Raw genomic sequence first — 16,140 nt, forward strand, 5'->3', positions numbered from 1 at the left:
CCGCTACCCTGATCCGGTTACACCGCAGATAGCAGGGATCACCAGAGGTCCCACTCCTACGCTTTTTCGTGATATTGTGTCTCTGAGGATTCATTTAGCTCGTAGTTCAACGTTTGTTTGTTTTTTAAATAAAAACCCAGTTTATTAAGAAAATAAAAATAAAAATGCAGACTCTCTGACTTTAGATGGAAGTAAAAACGCAGGAAGCAGTGTACTCATCTGTCACAGTGAAACTCAAGATTAGGACAATATACCAAAATCTATTTAATTATAGTAATATTTCACATAAACTTTAAAGTCTACATATTTATGGAGTGATGCAGTTAAGGGGAAAAAATCGCAGAAAAATATGCCTATACTTTTTTTTAACCTGGTAAGCCGGTATAACCAGAAGAGAAGCAGATCCACCAAGTTCCACCAGATCACAAACCGCCCACTAAAGCACACAAATACTCTCTGAACTCTAAATCAACATGTGTCTTTTAACCTTACAGCACAGCATGCACAAGTCGTATTCCTGCACACACCGGACCTGCTGGTTGAGTTGTTTTACTTTTTTTTATTGCGATTCATCTTCTTGATAGATTATCTTTGTTTTTCCTGACTGTAGGCAACGTCTAAACCCAGTGAGGACAAACTGGGAGGGGATAGCTAATCCATGTTCCGTAAATACTGGAGGCACGCATTTGTCCTATATGTTCTGACGCTGTTTTTGTATATACTGTGGGCATCCGGCTGCAGGCACTCTACTTGTTTCATATACACATAACCTAGTTTACACATGCCTAAGAATCTGTTAGGCTACTGCAATACTTTTAAGTAGACATGTGTCCATATTGTTTGTCCAGTGGATTAGTGGATTTAGAGTGACCTTATCATACTTAATATTACCATGAACATGTCCTCGTGTATCTTTGATGCCACTTGTTGATATGCTTTCTATTTTAAGTCACGATTGCTCCCTTTTAGGTATGCTGTTTTACCATTAGCCCTTAAATTCACAGCTTTAATGTTTAACGCTCGTCCGCTTTTTTCCTGTGCGCTTTTACGCGCATGAGGCCAACAAGGTCACAAGGGTCACGGCCGCACAACCCCTTTTTTTCCCTTACACTGCGAATAACTACCACTCCTAATTTGAATAAAGGGAAATGTGTTCTTCAGTTTCAAGTTAAATGCAGACAAGTCCAATTAGGCTACAGTTACTGTGCGTCTGCGTAAATTGGTGTTATCACTATTATGCTTGTGCGTAACCGTCTATTTTAAGCCGGTGGTCTAATAGGTCTGTGCTTTAAATGACAATTCCCACAACGATTAATATTCATAGTAGCTCTTCAAGAGTATTTTTTTTTCTAAAGATGACAGCCATCTATTGAAAAAAGCATGTGACCTAATTAGGGTTATCTTTTGGGTGATGAAGCTCAGTGAAACGGGAGATGAATGAACTGTCAAATTCCAAATATACACAATACAACCCATCTGATCGGCCTGCTTTGTATTGTAGCTACTTATGCCATTGCAGCTACTTATAACCCGCGTGTGTTGAATGCACTGCCTTACCCCTATAACGATATACCCAAATGTGCACTGGGCTCAGTATACGTACCCTCCTCCCCCTTCCACACACACGCACACACACACACATCCCCATCTCATCCCCGCCCCTCTCCAAAATTTTAGATGAAAGGGCTTTTGGATTTTGGATGACGCTCTGTATCACGTGTTCATAGGAAATACACTCGCTATAATTTTTTTTGGAGCAGCCTCGTCCTGCACCGCCGACCATAGTTGTTTTGCAGTCTTCATACAGTGTAGCGGAGGGGTGGAAAGGTAATGTAATGTAATGTACCTTGCCGTGGTCACTGACGGGTTCACGCCAGTTCACCGGGTTCACTTGAGGAGAGCTCCCACCCCCAGCTCGCCTCCTCTTCTTCTCAAAGCGCAGCGATCGGAGCTAATCCAATATTATTCATTTATATATTAATGTCGGATTCCATTTTTTCCCACCGACGGCTGAGGTAAGGACACATCTTATTCATCCGAAACACGAATACGTCTCACTGGGTGACGAGGTGCGATCTCCAAAGTTGTTTACTGGAATTATGTGTCGCTATTGAATATTGAATTTTCATCTGGTGCTGTAGTGGAGGCAGTTTATATGAAGTCGCCAATGTATAAAATGGCGACAGTAGGTGGAGGAGGGGGGTGGAGGATTTTTTTGGGAATATTCATAAGGTTATATAGAGTGGCAGATCGCCTTTGGCAAGTCGGCTCCGAGGCGGTGTGTTGCCCCACAGCCTCGTGAATGGAGTGAAACGGGTTAACTCGTCAGTTTGTTACAGTTACAACCACGGATCCTCCGTCGGGCTCAAATTGCGCTCCTTCTCGCGCTATACAATGTGGCGTATGTGCTTATTTTATTGCACAACGCGCTCTATTTCCCCCACTGTGCTGCGAGTGTGAGTGCTTTTACTTGTGAAAGACTTCTGAACACAGTAGTGTAGCAGGCTTGTCGACTGATTTTTTTTTATAAAACAGAAAAAGAAAACAGCCTCCGAGTTCATAGATGTTCAAACTGTACGCCAAGTATCAATTTTCACCTATTGATCGCTCACTCGCTGCAAATTTATTTCTGTTGCCAGAGCAGAAAGGTAGGCCTGTATCTCTGTGCACAGGACTCTTTTTCTTTCATTTCCTTCTCTTCCTCCTACCAACATGTGCTGGTGCCCTACACACACTCTCTCTCTCTCTCTCTCTCGCTCTCCCTCGGTCTCTCTCGCACACACACGATACATGTACAGTAGAGTAAGTAGAGCTTCTCTTTTGGCAGATATTTCGCAAATTGTGCACTATTAATAATGCATTGATTTACATATATATATATATATATATATATATATATATATATATATATATATATATATATATATATATATATGTATATATAGTGTAGTGTGAGTGTTTGCTCCTGTAGGGCACATTGTCATTTATCTGCACATAAATATTGACCCAGCTTTGAATGCCATGTGTCTGTCTCTGGCTTTAGGGGAGGGACCTCTGCGCTGACTAATGTTGCCTCTGTGAATCATTTGTGGGTCCAGTGTCCATAGCACAGGAGACAACCCCAAATTATTCAAGCAGTCAGCTAGACAGGCATGGCTCACGGGTAATTTTTGGAATGTATTTTAATTGTTTAACCATGCGAGCTTATTAGAAATGACGTTGGGTCATGGAAATGACTGCGCAACTCTTCTGCCACAGAGGTTTTCCTCAGACAGGAGGTGTTTTTTGGGGCTGTGTGGAGCACAGTCCAGTCTCCAGTGAACGTTTCTGCACTCCGATAGTTAATTTGCAGGCTGTGTGATGACCAGCAAAAACAAAGGTAAATGAGCTCTCGCTGTGCTGCTCCGGCAGACCGGGTTCAGCTTTGGCCCGGTGAGTTGAGTGTGTGTGGAGGTTTTCACTCTAGCAGGACGCTTACACCGGGGGAATGTCAATTCCCTTTTGTGGATCCCTGGGAACGGTCTTCCATCTCCCTTCTCGGAACTGCTCTAATGAGGCCAGGCATATTGCCTTTCATCCCGCACTCCCTGCAATTAGGCACAGCTCATAGTTTTCGTCATGGCCACAGCGGAGTGTTTGTATACACAGACACAATGTAGTGGGCCAAGAGTGCCCACTCCCCTCCAAAAAAACAGCATCTCTGCCCATGCCATCCCTCCGTATACCTGGCATACTGTACTTTTAAGGATGTGGTGTTCTGAGTTCCAACTGCAGTCGCTGTGGATGTTATGTTTGTGTGTGTGCCTCCCACAGCTTAAAACGAATCCCGTGCCAGAGAATACCAAGGAAGGTCATATGGTCATGATTTGCAGATTTAGCTGACATGGAGTGTATAACATTCCTTGGGTTCGGAGAAGAAAATCAACTATCTAATGCCAACCAGATCTATTTCCAGCCGTTTTATACAAACAAGCATTCATGATAGCGGCATACCTCATGATCCTCACAGAGAATTCTCCAACACACAACGCCGAGTCCTATTTCTCCCACCAAAAAGGTCGGCGTTCAAAGCAGGTTCACTTTTATTTGGGTCTTTCATCCTTTTTGGTTTTGCTTTTGTCAGCGGACCAATGCCGTATCGAAGCCCGGACCGCTCAAAAGGCTCACTAAAACAGCATGTTTGCACAGTTCCAACCAAAAGAAACGTCCGTGCACTGATGGGTGGGAAAAAACCTTGGGGCTAGTGGGGAAAAAGAGCCCCTGCCACTTTTTCTGTCCCATGCAAGAAAGGTTTGGTCAGCAGGAGCTGGCATTTACCAGGCTTTGGCAGTTAGAAGAGGCTGTGATGTCAGCCATTTTAGGATGGACAGTACAATGTGCGATATGCCGCCATCTTTCTTCCTTTTCTTCTTAAGTTGCCAAATGAATGCCTGTAGTCTTGGCTACAGAACTGAAGAACTTATTCATGAAAAGTGATTCTTAAAAAGATGCATGACTCAGATTTTTCTTATTTATTTATTTTTTATTCTCAGCGCACCACCGTTTACTCGTCTGTCATTCATTTGGGTCACGGGTAGAAGGGTTGGCAGAACAATGTAGAAATTTCAACAGCGAGCGGTCATATTAACACAAAACAGGGCCATCCGAAAAAGATGCCGGCAGACAGGCAGAGCGCGGTAGGTATGTACTGTACCGCCTCGGTCACCGGGCCTCCGCACAGATTTAGCAAGATAAAAACAGTGACGGGAGGTCATTTGTGTCCCGTTCAGCTGTGATATTCCTTTCATCGGCCCGTCACACACATGAGAACAGTGCGGCAGAGTTTCTTTTTTTTTCCCCACAATGTGATCGAGAGAGAGGGGGGAAAAAAAGCAAAGTTGTTGCTGCAGACCTCACCCAAAGTTGACTGAAAGAGACTTGAACCATGAATGGAGTTTTCAAAGATGGCTGGCGGGGCATGTGGATTAAGTTTGTCCTGCACCGGATGCAGTCCAAGGAATTCAGCACGCACGCACGCGTGTGTGTGTGTGTGTGTGTGTCTTGAGGTTGGGTGGGTGTGGATGAGTGACTCTGCTCTGTGTGTGTGTGGCATGGTGGGCAAGGGGAAGAGAGGGGTTGCCATGGCGATGTTAACACATGAGTGGCACCACCGACTGGTCTCCCAGTGGACGAGGCTGCAGTCATGGAGGTAAGAGGGGGGGCGGTGTGCGTGAGGAGGAGGAGAAGGACGTGGACGAGCTGGCTGACAACACCTGCGTCTCAGACATTCAGACACTAATACGCACACAAACACACCCATGGAAAGGAAATAATCAGAGCCCACAATGGAGACTGAGACCACACACTGAAACCTCTTCATATGTCTTCAGCTGGACGGGCTGTGGAGAGACCTGTGCGCTCTATTAGCGTAGTTCTAATGACCCTGATGTCTCTGAATTGTTTTTCAGCACACGTAACGCTGGAGCTCGACACTCACGCTGGCACGCACGCACAAAGGTGTCCCCAAAACTGAGCGCTGCCCATCATTAGATGTCAGGAAAGAGCAGCGCGTCATGACGGACACCAGATACGAGCAGACACGGCGGAAACAGAACAATTCGACAGTCGGCCGCGTAAAGGCTCCCAGCACTGGATCACGTTTCCCTTATAAATGAGGCGCCATTGTTCCCTATCTCTTCTCTGTGCAAGACAGTAATTGCTCTCTGTCTCTGGCTTATATTTGGGTGTCCAGCTGATCCACTCACATGACGTTAATCTATTTAATGGACGTTTGGCAGGAAAGATTCCTGCTAAACAGATTTTTTTGATCATTCAAATGTATCTGTCAGGAGCCCCCCCCCCCTCCCCATCCGCCCCTACCCCCAGCAGACAGAAAATCTTCTTTTTTTTTTAACAGATTTTTTTTTTGAAGGAGTCTCTCAAGACAGCCGTGGATCACTGTCACAGCAAATTACACACAAAATAAATGTTGTCATAAGTGAGAATTTATTCCTTTTTTTTCTTTCTTTCTTGTTTTTTTAGCTCTTCTGTGACTGTCACACCGAGAGACTCCTTGCCAGTTATTCAGTTCAAAGAGAAAGATTTTTCAGAACGGTGCAGGTGCTAAATGTTGCGGAGGTGAGGTGGGAGTGTGTGAGGACCGCGTGTGTGTGCGCGCGCGAGCGAGCGTAGAGAGTTGCGTGCCTACAAGGTGTCAGCGGGGAGGAATATTGAAACAGCACAGCCTGTCATCATCGTCAGTCATCCTCTCACTTCACTCCCAAATGTCTGAGTTTTGTCTTCCTTTGTCCTTCTCCCTCCTCCAGCCTTCGCTTTCTCATTCATGTGAACGGGCGGCACAACACAAACACCAATCTCTGTTTGTTCGCGTCAACTGTAGGTGACCCAACAATCTGGGAGTGTCTGAATCAGTCATCAGACTGTTTTGAATTAAATTTTAATGTCTAGCAACCACTTTGCAGCCTCGCCTCCCTCTTCCGCTGGCAGCAGCTCGCTGTAGATTGGGCATGTTTTTTTTTTTGTTTTTTTCCCCCTTTTTTTTCGTGTTGTAATATTGTAATTACTGCAGCAGTTTATGAGGTGATGGATGGGAATACATGCTGCTCTCTTTCAACTGTTTTTTTTTTTTGGCCTGGAAAAAAAAAGGTTGTAGCGCTCACGTGGTTGCCATTTAAAAGTAGATGGGGATATAATTAAATATTAATGAGATGTAAATATAATATTGTTATGGAAATGATGGTGTAAGAGCACATGAGGCTGTAAATCTTAATGCTGCTATTAAATCAGGCGGAACGTATAAACCCTATCAGAATTTAAACCTGGCCTAATCCCATTTGTTTGGAAACGCTTGTTTTTTGGGGGGAGGAAAGAAAAAAAAAGTGTAGCGGTTCAAACGTGGTTTTAGTCCAGCGAGCGAGGCCTCTCTGTTTCTCCCCCTTTGGAGCGTGGGTGTTCGGAAAAACACGTCTGTGAGCTCTGCCACTTTCCCTCACTTCAGATACAACTCCCCTGGTCAATTGAGATGAAAAGAGTTTCCTCTTCGTGTCCCCCCCACAGAGACGGTGCCACTGTGAGGACATACAACACACCGAGGACAGTGATCGTCTGAGCGTTGTCTACCTCGCCGCTGAAACACAAGGCCGGGCTTTTCAGAGGGAACCATTCAATGGCTCCCTGTCTGGGAAGCCCTTGTCTTGTGTCTGCTCGCACGTCTCGCTCGCCAGATAAAGCAGCCCATTCTTTAGATAGGTGACCTGATTCTTTATGTAACCTTTCTCAACTTTTGGCTTGTTTCAGGTTTTCTCATGCAGGAAGTGGAGTGTTTCTCTCGGGGAGGGGAGAGCGTCTGTACTGGGCCGGCGTCTGTCTCGTCACAGACCGGCATCCCTTGCAGGGGCTGCTACGCCAGTCGCAGCCCACAGCCAAAATTACAGTACCCTCTCCATGAGTTTAGTTTCAAACACATCCTGGCACATAATGTGCTCTCTGTTGGATGAGCGCAGCGATCGGGGCAGCTCAGACAAACGGAGCCAGCGCTGATTTTTCGCAGAGTTCTATAGCATAGGAACATCTCTCACACAGATGTTTCAGATGTGCATGACTACATCCCTCTGCTGCATGAAAGCTGACTTCTAAATCCCTCGTTCCGTGGAACAGCCTCAGTGAACCCCGTGTCCTCACCAGGGGTTAATCGAGTGTGCCGTCAGAGAATATCATGACCTCTCTGGCGGCAAAACATACAGCACATGCCCGCGTCTGGATGCAGTGAACCGGGATTACTGCATAAGATGCTGGTGACCTAGTTTTTTTTGTTGTTGTTGTTTGTTTGTTTTGTTTTAATTTTAGTTTTTTCCCCCCTGTCAGAAAGCAGCAGCCATCAGTAGAAATGAAAAAGAGGTAGTTATAAGGAGGACGTCACAGCCTGTCTGGGATCAGTGTGTACTGTTGAGCAGTCATTTGAGGGTTTTAATTCTGGAACAGGTTCATCTTTTATTTACCATCCAGCCAGCCGTGGTGAACGCGCACGTGGATGCGGTAAAATGAAAAGTCTGTGAAAGTGCTCTTCAGTTTGCGCGAGCACAGCGTGCCAAAAAAATATGTGCTGGAAGTATGTGAAACGATTTCCTTTGTAAGCAGCAAACTGCAGCACGCCGTGCTTGAGGTATGCCGGATTTGAACAGAAAGCAGGTTTAGGGGGAAATTAATGCGGCTGATGTCGTTCTCAGGGCGATAAGCCTGTGGTAGAAGGTAAAGCTTAAGTGATATAGAAAGATGGTGATTGGATGAGACCCGTTTTCAGCAGCATGTCACACATCAGTGCCTCTCCAGTCTCAGAAAAGAAGACGGGAGTGAAATACAGAGGCTCTGCGCGTGTGTCAGAAGTTCATTCAGAGGGCAGAGGCTGCGGAGCTGCGCCTCTACTTTGATATTTTTTCATGGGTTTTTTTTCTGTTTAGCACTTACGGGTGGTAAAATGACTCTCAAAACCTCTCTACTGCAAATGCGGACTGCAATGTGTCTATCATCTTGTCCTACAAACTTTGTTAAATATTTGCGAGAGAACAGAGGCACGTTTTATAAAAACGCGAAGAAGGAAGAGGGGAAATGTTGAAGACTGAAGTGACAATCCATATCCATCCGTATAATTGGAGTGTTATAGAAAGGGAAAGCCTGTGGAAGTGTTTTGCTAATGGATTTGTGCACTCAGTGATGTGTGTATCGTGTTTGTATGCATGCACGCATTGCCATGCTGCTGGCTGAACAAATGCAGGATGAGACGGATTGAGCCGCCAGCTTGTATCTAGCTTTGGATGTGTTTGTAGTAACCTTATGAGAATATTTCAAGTCCTCAACAGTACTGTTGTCAGCTGGCTGCTGCAACACACACCAGACACGCGAGTCACCTAATTTCCATTTCCACATTACATTATGCCCGGAAGGTACGCCGTAACGTGCAATGTAAAACAAATGGCTCACATCCAAGAGTGGACTAATATTGTTCACTGAATTTAACCTTTATATGTCTGCTTTTTAGTAACAAATGAAAGAGGAACAGGGTGGGACGACCTGCGCATGTGACAGATGTCGAAATATAGTGCGGCACTCTCCTCCCAAAAAAAAAATTTTAATTAAAAATCAGTTTTTTAAAAGAATTCTCATTTCTAATCACACACGCACGATGACAAGGGAATATTTCTGTCAGACACAAATCTGTGCGCATATTTTGCATATTTGTGGTTGCTGAGACAATGTGAAAGAGTATGTGGGGTTAGATACAGTGAGCACTATCAATTTGCAGTGGAGTGCATCTCACTCAGCGGGTGCGAAAATCACCAGGGACAATATTTATTTAATGATATTAACCCTTTCCTGAATGCAGGAAACAGAGATCTCAGGACTGAAAGGAACCCAGCACCATTATGTTAACACACTACCTGTATCTTTATTTTACCAGCAAGCAGCATTTTGATGATGTTTTGTCAATATGGCGAAGCTAAACTAAATACATTTCAGAGGACACATGTTATCAGCAACGAGAAGGGATGATCATAAGGCAGCTGTGGGGAAAAAAACAACAAATATCAGTGAGATTAGTCATTTCTGGCTGCGTGAATTCAAAGTGTGCGTGTGTGTGCTTCACTGTGTGTTAGTGAAGCTCTAAATTATATTAATATACTCGTTACTGGAATGCTTTCTCATATTTCCTATGCCTTTCGCCTTGATATATTTAATGCTAAATATTTTTCAGCATGAAATCAGCCTAAAATCATTTTAAAAGATGAATAATAATAATAATTTGTGCATGATCTCTGATGTCACTTTTAAATAATCTGCCTAGCGAGCGAGATTCATGTTACCTCGTTCTGTACCGTAATTTAAGGTGACCTTCCTCTTTGATTATGATCATAATAAAAAAAATCTTTTAGAAAAAAAAAAGCTCTTGACTCTTTTACTTTGGTGCTGTAATTGCTGATAAATACACTTATCACACTGAATTTCCACCTACACGTATTACCCTGTGTGGAGCTGTTAGCGTCCTCCGCACTGCGCTCACTGTAATATGTAAAAATGTTTCATTCTTTTCATTTGGAAGCATAGAACATATACCTGCTTTTCATCTTTGTCAGGTCTTTATCTTTGATTTGCATGACATTCAAGTTTAATGAATAAATGTAATTATCTCACATTATATTCCTCCGTTTTGCCTCCTCTCACTGTTTCTTACTCGCTTTTCACTTCACTTTTTAAAGATGAAAGAATCACACTTCTCTCTTCTTTTGTACTCTTTCCTCACAGGTTCCCCGGGAGCTGTTAAACTTGTCCATGTGGCAGGAGTCCTAAAGTGGCAGAAGGCATGAAGCAACACTGTGATATCATAGTGGCTGGTCCATGACACTAAATTCCATTCAACCCTCTCCACTATCCACCCGCCCTCTGTTCTCATCACACCGGACAACCAATCACTCACGCTCCCATTTACACAAAGCTGCACCATGGCCAGCAAGAGGAAATCCACTGTACCCTGCATGATACCATCCAAATCCAAACATGTGCGTGAGGAAATCATACTGGGCTCGCTACCAGAACTCCTACCAACAATCCCAGAAGATAGCATACTCAGCATCTCTGGAGAAGAATCTGGGCATTTCTCTCACAGCTCCTCCAAATCTGAAAGTGGCAGTGAGATGCAGAAAGGAGGCACGTACAGCTGTCTGACTTGCCGTTTCGAGTCCAGAGATCTCAACTACTTTTTGGATCACATGCACAACTGCCACTTAGACTTCAGGGCCCAGCCCACCTTCTACTGCCTGAACTGCGGGGTGTCAGTCGTCCGCTTCGAGGCTCTCGCGCTGCACAACGCCAAGGCCCACCCGAAGATAATGCAGGGCCTGGTTACTGCCTCTCTAGCCGTCAACAAGAGGGATGGCGTAACAACTGTGGAGCAAAGCCTTTTCACAGACAGCGGAGAAGACTACAGAGAATCTGGGATCTCTCTCACCAAAACACCAATTGCAAAGATGATGAAAGCCAAGGGGGAGCACAAAAAGATTGTGGTTTCTCACACTGTGGAGGTACGGAAGATTGACACTGGAAAGGATGTAGACCCCAGCATGCTGACAAATGTGCCTGAACTCCAAAACGGGGCTCTCAGTATTTCTGGTGCCCCAGCTATGCCGAGGACCACTGTCACTCACGTGATTGCGACGACAGTGTCCAACCAAGTCTTTCACCAGCACACTCCCTCCCTTTACTCTCCCCCCTCCTCTGATTCCAATAAAGACCTTCCAAAGGTAATGATCCCCCTCAGCAGCATCCCCACCTACGATGCCGCCATGGACACCAGCAGCTTTCTCAAGACATCCTTTGGCAAGTTTCCCTACCCGACCAAAGCAGAGCTCTGCTACCTAACAGTGGTGTCAGAGTTCCCCGAAGAGCAGATCAAACTGTGGTTTACTGCCCAACGACTCAAGCAGGGCATAAGCTGGTCTCCTGAAGAGATCGAAGAGGCCAGAAGGAAGATGTTCAACACCGTGTTCCAAGGTGGAGCACCACAGAAGCAACCGACCACACCACGGCACGTCAATCACATCGTAACCCACCACACTGTAACTGCCCATCCAGGCTCAAAAGGACCAAACTTTCAGATGGCCAAAGTTCCGTACAGTGGTGTAAAGGCCAGGTCTGTCGGAGTCATAGCCACACAGGCCAGCATGTCAACCAACCCCCACATTACCCGGGTCTCGTATTCTACTCCGGTTGTCCCCCCAAAGTTCCCCTCTGTAGTCAGAACTACACAGGTACTGACCAAGAATACTGAACCCACTGTGGAGCCGGAAAAGAGCAACGGCCTGGACATGGCTGGGAGCAGCGGTTGCGTCAGTAGCACCAGCAACATTCGAAGCAGCAGTAGCAGCAGCAGTTGCAGCAGTAGCAGCAGCATCAGCAGCTATTCCAGCAGTAGTAATGGTGTTGACAGTTTCACCAGGAAACCGGTGCACAACAGCGGCCCAGCCAACGGCATCAACAGCATTGCCACTTGCTCTGCCAACATTAGCAATAATGATGAGCACTGTGTTGCTGACACCAACGGCAAACCAAATGTCAAAAGCAACAGTTTACCAATCGGATCAGAAGGTTCAAACAGTAACAAGAGTCAAGAGTCCATTGACAACACCAGCAAATCTAACATCACTTGTAACAATCATGACAGCAGCATCATCAGTGCACAAGAGCCAGCCCACGCCTCGAAGCCCGACGATGATCAAAACAATTACATCCATGTGACCAACAACAGCAGTATTAGCAGCGAATATCCCAGTACTACCTGTAATGACAGTGTCCCTAACCTGAATCATGCCAGCAAATCCCTAACTGAAAGCACCAGCACCACTGTCATTACAAAAAGCAACTCATCCATTATTGAAGAAGGTAAAAGCAACAAAGACTTTCCCATCAAAGGCATGTCAATCTTACAGCAGCTCATTAAGGAGGAGGACGCATTTGCCGGGGACAAAAGCTGCCCCGAGCTCAAGCTTGACCCCATCAAGATCAACTTCAAGAGGCTGAAGATGACTGAACCAGAGGCTACATCAGAGAATGCGCATCAAGAACACAAGTCCGAAACTACGGAGGGGTCGGCTTGTCAGGCGTCTTTTTCTCCCCCCTGGGGCAACAAGACCCCGCAGCAGTTGCACATCCTCCGGCAGGTTTTCTCCAACACCCGCTGGCCCAGCAGCCAGCAGTACGAGGAGCTAAGCATCCAGACGGGCCTTCCTAAGTCAGAGGTGGTGCGCTGGTTCAGCGACAGCCGGTACAGCCACAAGAACGGGCAGCTGAAGTGGTTGGAGAATTACCAGCGGCCACCCGTGGAGTCGGAGGATGCAAGGGGTCACAGAGATGCAGAGCTCGAGCCACCCAAGGACGCTCCGGCGGCCAAAAAGAAACTTGCTGAGCAAGACATGAACAAGCACCTTGAAGGAGAAGCAGGACTGAACTCAGGTCAGCGGGTTGTGTGGCAGGATTCATACTCACCGCTGCTGGGCCTGATGGGATCCGAGGGGAGCGGCGAGCGAGGCCAGCGTGACGAATCGGGGCAGCCGGGAGCTTTGCAGGATCTCTGGTCAGAGAGAGCGGAGGACCACCAGCAGCCAGTGGCTAGTCAGTCACTCATTGAACAACAGACTGATTCCAATCAGGCCAGGTATTTGAGTCACAGCAGTCCTTTTCACACACCACTGAAGCACACATTTCACTCACAGTGCCTTGTGATATTTTACAAGCTCGGTGCTATTTATCAATCAAGAAAACAAAAACAACGTAAGGCAGGTGGAGTGATGAAAAGGTGACAGCTTGTTGTTTGTAGTGACTGCTGCGTGATGTACAGTAAAAAGAAAGCAGGAGAAGCGGGTACAAGTACTCATGCTGTGTAGCTTATTCAGGCAATCAAAGGTCTGTGTTTAAGAAGCTATTTTTAGATAAGTAGGAGTCTGGCCCGCTGAATTATAGATTGAGAGCGCATGCTAACATATGTGAATAAATCATGACAATTGTCTTTGGTGAGTTAGATTTCCGAGAGGCAAGACGAGCCGTACGCGGGCATCTTTTTACTGTGCTACCCCCCAACCCACCCCAAAAAAGCCCTTCACTTTTACAACACACTGCAGCAGTGCCATACAACCAGAATGATCCAATCGCATCCTCACGGTTTGTGTATGTTTTGTTTGCCTGTCTGTCTGCGTGTGCTGCTTAGCAGGGATCGCCTGAGGATGGAGATGCTGGAGGTGTGATGAAGCAGGCCTGCTCTCGCCAGAGGACCATGATGTTCAAAAGCTGGCTCGCTCCCCTGGCCGTGGTCTTAACACAAAAGAAAAAAAAAGAGAAAAAAAAAAAGAGTGTTCATAATGACAGCAGATGTGATTGTAGCTGGACCGTTGGACTCTGACTGTAACTGTGAATACCCCCCACCCCTCCTTCTCCTCCTCTTCCTCCTCCTACTTCTCCTCCTCCTCCTCCGCCTCCTCCTCTTCTTCTTCCATCTGCCATCACTTCCTGCCATCGTCAAAAGAAAGAACTTCTCACCTTTGAGTCCTGTGATGTTTAAGCCTTTCATGCTTCTTTGTGGTTGTGTGGGGAGGGTGCACAATGAGGTCAGTACGAGGGATCAAAGACAAGAAAGAGAAAAGACGCACACTGACTGGAAAACTGACTTGAATGAGCGAAGATAGGGTAGGATAGGGCCGAGAGATATTGTTCTGGGGTCAGAGGGAGAAATATATATATATGATTGAAACTGCACTATAAAAGAGGGTTTGTACTGACTGGACAAACAAATGATGTGTCAAGGATATGTTATTGTTGGCTTTGTGATATTTTTTACTTTTTTAGCAACCAGTACTTCAGCACTGCCTTGAATTTTACTTTTTTTTCTCCTTTATTTGGTTTTTCAATTCTATTTACTCTTCTATAGTCACTGTAAGTCCAGATGCAATCAAACATGTTTTATTTAGATCTGTATAAATGTTGGTGATCACTTTTGCAGTTCAGCTACACGCAAGAGACTATATACAATGCACTAATGAAGACAGCAATGCTAAAAAAAAAAAAAAGAATCACACTGCTCCACAGTAAAGGTATTGACTGCTCCGTCAAGATCAATACACTACACTGCCCTGCAAACTGAACAGAGAGAAGCCTGTCACGCTAACGTTGCCTTACTCAGCTCTGTCCATGTGTTTATATGACCTGTCTGTCCATCACCTTGCTTTCCAGCTACTGTGCTGTCCAGAAGAGAAGAAGAAAAAAGAAAAAAAAAGATAAAACATGCCAGTGCATTGATGGTCACTGTTGGTCTATATCTGTGAAACAACTTGTGCTGCTTTCTGTACACTTGGAGATGTTTAACTTTAAGCTGTAATTGTATCAAATATTGTTACTGGCAAAATGTTGTTTAAAGCAAAATTATCAATTTGATCCCTAGACACTGACAGAGTGAGATATTGTGCTAGCTAGAGAGCCAAATGAGGAGATCTTTGCTCTCCTCTGAATTTTCTTGTTTATATGAACATACAGTCACTACATGAATCCTACTAAGCTGCATCTTTGTCAAGCTGCTAATAGCTAAGAACGGTGCTATACCATCCAAAGTGAAATTGGAGGTTGATCTCCTACCAGCAGTGTATGCACTTGTGTCGAATGTTACAAATTTATTTTGGTTTGAGATAAATGGAATCTGGACTTACGGTGTTATGATGACTTAAACTTTTATGAAATAGTCTGATCATAAAGCACTGTTGTATCATCCTTTCTACACTTCTGAATCTTTACAGAATAAACTGAATACTCACCAAGCAGAACAGCCTCCTTTTTTTCCCCCCCACCTCTTTTGTTCGGCACCTTGTGTTAGGGGTGAATATGAATCATGTGGTGTTAGTCAAATTATTCAGTGTGATGAATGTTCAAGCAGCATGCAATGTGCTAGGACTGGAGAAATGCACACAGCCTCACCTGCTGGCGAGCAGCTGACAATACAGTTTTTGCCAGAGATAAGGGGGCGGCAGGCAACACCCAAACATCTCCATGTCTGTAGTGTAGACCTCCTACATCATTCAGGGGGAAGCCTTCCAGTTCTTATTTTTGTAATGTTTTTTTTTGCCCACATGCATTTAATAACACCAGCTTGTTTTCCAGCTTAAAGCATTTCAGGACTAGATTGATTCAGTTCTCAGGGCTGTTCATGGATATAGGAATAAAATTTAGAGCTCATGTTTGTTCTCCCATTACAGGAAATAAAGTTGTGTTTAAGAATGCTGTAAATTGGGCAAGAGAGCCAGGGTGGCTGAAGCTCCAAACCCAACAGGCATCTGTTAAGCTAAGGGGCCCTCCTCTGATCACAGAGGGGGAAATAAATGCATCCATCCAGCCACTGTCTTTAGTTTATCCTTGTCAGGGTTGTGGGGCTGGAGCCCATCCCAGCTGTCTTAGGGCGAGAGGCAGGGTACACCCTGGACAGGTCACCAGTCTGTTGCAGGGCTACACTTAGAGACAGACAACCATTCGCACTCACAGGCAATTTAGAGTTACCAATTAACCCATCCCCACTAACTGCATGTCTTCGGAATGTGGGAGGAAGCCGGAGTACCT

General features: G+C 45.3%; 1 protein-coding gene across 6 annotated transcripts in view; it reads left to right on the plus strand.

Moving 5' to 3' along the window:
• Positions 1 to 15,350, plus strand: part of si:ch211-232b12.5 (zinc fingers and homeoboxes protein 3) — a 41,942-nt gene extending 26,592 nt beyond the window's left edge. For 2 of the 6 annotated variants that reach the window (XM_039612132.1, XM_039612134.1), the window contains exons 2-3: positions 10,297 to 13,201; positions 13,751 to 15,350. In XM_039612132.1, coding sequence (XP_039468066.1) covers positions 10,494 to 13,201; positions 13,751 to 13,787 — 2,745 coding nt within the window. In that variant the 5' untranslated portion in view covers positions 10,297 to 10,493 and the 3' untranslated portion in view covers positions 13,788 to 15,350. Of the gene's footprint in view, positions 1 to 1,700; positions 2,016 to 7,066; positions 7,249 to 10,296; positions 13,202 to 13,750 lie in introns of those variants that run through there. The other 4 variants (XM_031733031.2, XM_031733033.2, XM_039612133.1 and 1 more) reach the window with 4 other exon arrangements.
• Positions 15,351 to 16,140: the final 790 nt, after the last annotated feature.

This window comes from Oreochromis aureus, linkage group 5 (genome assembly GCF_013358895.1).
Source record: "Oreochromis aureus strain Israel breed Guangdong linkage group 5, ZZ_aureus, whole genome shotgun sequence".
NCBI classification, from domain to species: Eukaryota; Metazoa; Chordata; class Actinopteri; order Cichliformes; family Cichlidae; genus Oreochromis; species Oreochromis aureus.